General features: G+C 35.3%; 1 protein-coding gene across 1 annotated transcript; it reads right to left on the bottom strand.

Moving 5' to 3' along the window:
• Positions 1–292: 292 nt before the first annotated feature.
• On the bottom strand, positions 293–6,417 carry cidec (cell death inducing DFFA like effector c). Its single transcript, XM_052559509.1, has 7 exons — positions 6,283–6,417; positions 5,812–5,888; positions 5,507–5,648; positions 4,956–5,105; positions 4,282–4,314; positions 2,431–2,621; positions 293–1,490 (listed from the first exon to the last, which is right to left on the bottom strand). Exons 2-7 carry the CDS (start codon positions 5,859–5,861, stop codon positions 1,337–1,339), a joined length of 720 nt encoding a protein of 239 aa, XP_052415469.1. The 5' UTR covers positions 5,862–5,888; positions 6,283–6,417; the 3' UTR covers positions 293–1,336.
• Positions 6,418–6,831: the final 414 nt, after the last annotated feature.

Here is a 6,831-nt window from a genome sequence, read left to right on the forward strand (position 1 = left end):
CTGCAATGTGTCTCTCTCCCCTCCCTCCAGGACATTTATGGAACACGTCTCACCCGCAAAGCCCTCTGCATCACAGGTGATCCCACCCACCCGTCACACAGCTTCTTCAGCCTGCTGCCATCAGAGAGGAGACTGCGGTGTCTCCAGGCCAGGACCAGCAGACTGAAGGACAGCTTCATCCACCAGGCTATCAGGAAGCTGAACTCCCTCCCAAACCTGCCCCCCTCCCCTCTTCTTCCCCAGGCACCACTGAACTATGACCCCCCCCCCCCCCCCCCCCCCACTAATTATATGATGGCATGCACTAGTCACTTGTGCAGCATTGGTCTGCTCACTCACCGCTCACTACCTCATTCGGCATGGAACTGATGTCATTCCACTACCTCATCAGTCAGTTAAATAACTGCTCTTGGTCACTTGTCACTTGTCACTTTAATCAGACTTAATAAGACTCATTCTTAATAAGTGATTTTTTGCACTAAAAAATCTTTTAACTGCACTGTTGTTCACTTCATTGATTTGCACTATATCTGTAATTTACCTTGCGCTGCTTTATTGAACTTTATTTTTAACTTTATTTTTAATTGTATTATATGTCTTTTTTATCATTCCCTTATTGTATAGTTGTATCTACATTTTATATTTGATCTCATTTTTTTTTTAGGCTTTAATGTTAATGTAATCTGTATGCACCGGGGTCTGAGAGTAACGCAATTTCGATTCTCTGTATGTATGTACTGTACATGTGGAAATTGACAATAAAGCAGACTTGAACTTGAACTTGAACTTGACTATTTAGATTTTTTTGCACCCTCCGATTCCAGATTTTCAAACAGTCGTATCTCAGCCAAATATCATATATGGACCACCGGTTTTGTGGTCCATATATGTAATATGTAATCAAAAGGAAAGAAAGAGTTGTCCCTTTTTCAGGATAATGTATTTTAAAGATAATTTAGTAAAATTAAAATAAGCTTTACAGATGTTTATTGGAAAGGGTTGATAGTATTTTTAAAAACCCTAAACCAGAGACCTATACTGACTCTGACTGCATGAGGACTGCAGATAATCTTCAGTATCCATCATGTAAGATGCTTAAGGGCGATAGGAAGGACAGCTGATTGTCCTTGCTATGGCAAACCACATTTAACCCCCCCAACATTCCCACGATCCCCAGATATATTCATGAAATTTATAATTCAAGAGTGGTGTAACTGCTCACATGTAAGATTTGGGTTTACAATTTTGTGTGAATCACAAATATACATTTAAAGAAGCATTTAATCAACAAGCAATGCACTCTGGTTAGTTTGCCCTAGCCATGAAACACCATTGTTTAATGTTGTAACTGCTTGATGATGCATGCAGGCGATATCAGTTGTGCCTCCGTTTTCTCATCCTCATCAATAAGATGCTGAATATAACACGAAGTTCCTACTAAAACATGGCCAGTAGTCTGCATAGTGAAGAGAGTCCATTTTAGGGCTTCCCTTTTAGCAGAGAAAAGAAGATCAGTGAGACATAAGCCTTTTGTGTTTATGTTCTATAATATAGTAATGTAAATAAATATAATTTATAATCTTTTGTTTTGTATAATTTATTATTGACTATTTATTAGAGCCCTACCGATATATCCTTCTGCTGATATTATCGGCTGATATGAGCCTGTTACCGATATATCGGTATCGGTGAATATGCCATTAATATTATTATTTTTTTTTTACAGAACATATAATGCAGTTTAATGCTTGAAATGGTGTAATTACTTTGTTTGTCCAGCAGAGAGTGCTCCATTGTTTGCTACTGGCGACCTGGATTAATGCTTAAGTCTATGGAAAACCATTTAACTTTGAACGGCCATATCTCCGTAATGGCGCTGCAAATCCGCACCAAATTCAGGGGATCCCTTCAGCTTGAAGAACCCCTCGGACACATATCAGGTGTACATCTAGAGGCCCTCTCACAAATGGAAAAGTGTCCAAAAATTGGACATTTACTGTACTATAATATACACAAATAATATTGGCCGATATATTGGTATCAGCCTATTTTTTACTCCCTAATATTGGTATCAGTATCGGCCACCAAAAAAAAAACATATCGGTAAGGCTCTACTATTTATACATGTACTTTACACAAGACTGTATTTGTATATCACCTGAGTGAATATGTATAAGTCTTTATTGTGGCATGCAAAGCATGGTCTCTACCAAATCTGTTTTTCTCAATCAAAAGTGATTATTGTGAACCATGTCTTAATCTCAAAAGTAATCCCTAAAGCAGGGTAAGCATGAAAGCATTGCTTGACACCTAGGAATGAATGAAAACTTGATAAGGTACCTTCATCTAAAGGCCTGTGTTGGCTTACATATTAGTTCTTTCTCTCTGTGTCTAGAACTTCTAATGGCACACATGGACAAACACACTTACCTTAGCATTCTTTTTGCTTTATAGCACTGCAAATCATATGACACAGAGTACATGCCATACAATGTTGCCTGCACATTTAGGCAGCCAATAAAATCCTTTGGGTGATTTTTGTAAAGATCAAAAGTCAGTTTGGCAACGTCTTTCCTTGTTTTTTTCCAGCTACATCCAGGATCTCTCTTGGTTATATGTTTCTGTGTAGTAATGATAGAGAGAGAGAGAGAGAGAGAGAGAGAGAGAGAGAGAGAACATGAATTTACATAAATGTCCATAAATGTGGTGTTTAGCATTTCAGTCAAAATCTCAAAATTTTGGAAGAAGGATATATGGGGGGAGAGGGAGGTAATGTGCAGGATAGATATGAAGGAATTAAATGATGCAATAAAAAGTGTAAATACCTGTTCTGATTACTTTTATGGTGAAATGTTGGTATGATAGTTTCCTTTTTTAGTTTTGTAGTATGCCTGCATGATATATCGAAATTATCGAAATATCGCAATATGCATATCGCTAGGACATGCGATATCTGAATCATTTTAATAATAGGTTACTTAAATCAAAATGTTGCAAAAGGTCAAAGTTTTAGTTTGACGCATATAGCAGAGGATTGATTGATGTTTCAAAGAGTTAATTGCAATAAGTTGAAGAAAACAAATATTTGCCGTCTTGTCTTGCTGTCTCACTCACACCTGACGCACGCTCATAAGCCACATCTCGCACAGCGTCTCTTCGGCTCTGCCACACACGTGCAGAGCGTATGCATACATTACACACAAAGGCGTGACACACAGAATTATGTCAATAATACCCTTCTCACAACATTCTGCACTTGCAACTTTTGGTTGCGAAGAAAAGTTAATACATTTCTATTTTTATTTGTGAAATAGGTTTCATATTAAATATCATTAGGCCAGAGTAGATACTACATTTGATTAAGAATGTTTTTAGTTACAATAAAAATATATCGCAGATGGACAGCCGAAATGTGTATTTGTTTTGTGTCAGATAATCTGAATAATGACCATTAGTCTGTGATTTGTTCCTTTTTTATTTTTTATTTTATTTTATTTTTTTAGCATGAATGTGCCTTAAAAAAGCAACCAGTATTGTAAAGGAAGTTGGTCCAGTATTATTATTAGAAATATTTTTTGGTATTGTAAGAACATAATATCGATCTGTTCCAAAACCTAGTGAGTTGCCTTCAGAAGCACTATGTGAAGGTTGTTCCAAAATGTAGGTGTCAAATATTCTGTCTCCTTAAAATGCCTAATTTTTCATCAAATTCTAATGAACCATCAAATGTATTCTTTGCTGGGATGGCTTCGAGATGGGCTTTGTTTATAAATATAAGTATAAACAATATATACAAACGAACAACATTCTGTACCTATACTGCATTATTATTATTATTTTTATTTATATTTTTGTGGATTGTTAAAATGGCGCTGTTTAAAGGCATCGGTTAACCTCGGGTGTAAACTCTGTGTAGCAATGTATTGATTTTCATTTTTGAGCTGGTGTAGAATCACAAAGATGTTTCACAAAATCTATATAAGGTTTTATCCATGTCTTGCCTGACATTTTATGTAAAAGCATTAATCTAATCCTGAAGAGCATAGGATGGTTGCCTAGGAACATGCAAAGGTCACATGACTGATGCTGCTATGCAGAGCGTTCCAGATTTATCGCTTATAAGGTACCATGACCTTTAAAAAGGTTTCTTAGAATACAGGAAAGAGCAATGAATCTAACTACTGCAGGCTTTTGAAAACAGCCTGTATGTTCTTTAACATAATAAAAAACACTTGACATCAGATATGCTTTAAGGAGGTCCATTTCATTCTTTACACTTACCCTTTCTACTTTCTTCTGACCCAGAAGGTGTTTCTGATAAAAAAAAGAAAAGAAAGAAAGGAAGTGTCCTTTATGCGTCTGTTGACATCTAAATTCATTTCGATCAACCATGTGTTTAAGATCATGTAACATAGTTTAAATAATTAAGTCTTTTAACTCTGGCTAACTGACTTAGACTAGACTTATCACATGCTTGCATGAACATTTCAAACCTCTTTCACCTCCTTCTCCTTCAAATCACTGGCTGACACATTGCTGTTTTCATTAGAAATAGGTCAATAAGCTTAGAATAGACATGACTCTCAGATGTCTATTGCACAAGATCTAAACTCAGTCTGTGCATTTCAAGGGTTCCACCAGGAGGTGCTATCAAAGTGCATGTTCATAACATTGGAACATAATCCTTGTCTTAATACTAGACATGATGTGTGTCAGTAAAACAATTATGGAATTGTGAAAATGGCTAATGTCTTATTATGTTACTATAAACCACTAAATATAGAATTTCACTAAGTAGGAGCTATGCTAAAGAGCATATAATTTGAAAGCAATTGTGTGAGCACAAGAAAGCTTATAAAATAAAAACAGTTAAAGAAAATCATGAAAATGCATTATATTACAGTAAATTTCATCAAACATGTCTCTATGCTGATGATCTAGATGAAAACACTGACCTGCTGTGGAGCCCACTTCTGTCCTTCCCCTAAAACCATTAGGACAGTGTTATCTTTTAAGGTTTGAAAAAAGTCCTCTGTATCCACTCCAGTTCCATCTTCATCCAACACTAAAGACCTGATGCAGTGCATGTGGAATATATCCATCACCTAGAAGGGAAAAAGCATTCAAAGATCTTTAGAGCAATTGGAATTTCAAGAAGTGCTTCTGTTCTTAGGCTGGCTCCTCCAACTTTTGAGTTATCACACATAATCATTTATTTTAACCACTACTAAGAACCAAAGTGAGAAATGGAAACATTATGTGATCCAGTGTAGTTTAATTCAACATAATTAGATATTTGACTCCACCGTAATAGTTAAAACAGTATGTGTCTTAATTTGTCTTTCATATATCAAGCTCATACCATTTGATTTGATTTTTTATTTTTATTAATGTGTCAAATGGTCAAATGTTTCAATGTACTTAATAATTGGTAGTTTGCAGAAACAAGGACTTCTTGAGTTGGTTTTTTTAATGTTTCTTCGATCCTTTTAATTCTTGTCTTCACCTTGCTCTGTAGGTTTCTCAGGTCATTGGCCATGATGCCTTTCTTAATGGAGCGGTCAGAGTTAATGACCCGGAAGGGTCTGGAGTGCTGAGGCCAACTTGGCAAGAGCTGCTGAGTCATAGAACCGCAGGCTGATATGCATCTGTTCACATTAAACACACACACACACAGAGGTACAAAATGGTTTGCTTGAAATCCCGGTCCCCAGTTTTACACAGATATAAGGAAGGAAGCTTAATCTAATATTAGATTAATAGAATAACAATTGGTATATAAAGAGGCAATTATAATACAAACACAGTTACTTTGAAAGAGAGGTTGCAAACACATTAAGGGATTTCTTGGCATGTTCCATTGGAATCGACTATAAAGTTCCAGTAACCTTCAAAAATACAGGAAATAGTGCATTAACATAACATAACATAAGTAAATAAGTAGCATCAACAATAACAGCTAAAATATATTGTACTACTATACAAGCAATAGGGATTGCTTAAGAGGGACACATGTACTGTAGCACTGTCAAATACATACTTATCTAAATACACAAAGAACAGGAAACAAAATATATAATATCTTTGTATATTAAAAATTTAAAATCTATTGTAAAGCTAACAGCTTTTGCAGAGTTGAACATATAATGAAAGACCTCAAGACTTCTTAACTTTTGTAAAAAAAAAAAAAAATAAATAAAAAAAAAAAAAAAAACTGATTACTTGTATATGTAATTATTCACAAGAAATCAATAAGACTAATTAAAAGTAGTTACACAATACCTTAAAAGGAAATCTCTTTGGATCCGTTTTGTTCTGGTATTGTTCTGTATTTACAGTAAATGTGTGTGTCTCGTCTGTTCGTTGCTTTGGATTATTATTGCAAAACACATTTTTTCACCTTTGTTCCACTCTGACAGCATGAGTATTTGGTCATGCTGTGTTGAGCAATGGGCAATAATGTGTAGTAGTCTCTCTGTCTCTGCTCAGTCATACCACTCGTGACCATTTTCAGATGTTTATCAGTGGTGCATGAACAAATAAAAGATATATGGAAATATATACAGTACATACAGAGATGTGTTGGCTATACTGTAGCTATATATATATATTATTCAGAGTTTTAGTTTTTGCTTAAAGGGATAGTTCACCCCAAAATTTTAGTTGTTTCAATAATTACTCAACCTCATGATGTTCCAAACCCGTAAGACCTTTGTATAACATTTGTTACTGTCTATGCAGAGTCAGAAAGTTATTGGATTTCATTAAAAACATCTTCATTTGTGTTCCGAAGATCTTACAGGTTTGGAATGACATAGAACTAACTACAAA

This window comes from Carassius gibelio, chromosome B6 (assembly GCF_023724105.1).
Source record: "Carassius gibelio isolate Cgi1373 ecotype wild population from Czech Republic chromosome B6, carGib1.2-hapl.c, whole genome shotgun sequence".
Classification (NCBI taxonomy): Eukaryota; Metazoa; Chordata; class Actinopteri; order Cypriniformes; family Cyprinidae; genus Carassius; species Carassius gibelio.

What these genes read in the sequence shown, in the direction of transcription:
- cidec (XM_052559509.1), bottom strand. Translation starts at nt 5,861, where the DNA reads ATGGAACATGCCAAGAAATCCCTTAATGTGTTTGCAACCTCTCTTTCA. An exon ending in GTCAGAAGAAAGTAGAAAGG is followed by an intron (nt 2,622 to 4,281) that starts GTAAGTGTAAAG and finishes ATTACTACACAG; the next exon opens with AAACATATAACCAAGAGAGA. An exon ending in AAAGCAAAAAGAATGCTAAG is followed by an intron (nt 1,491 to 2,430) that starts GTAAGTGTGTTT and finishes CTCTGCTAAAAG; the next exon opens with GGAAGCCCTAAAATGGACTC.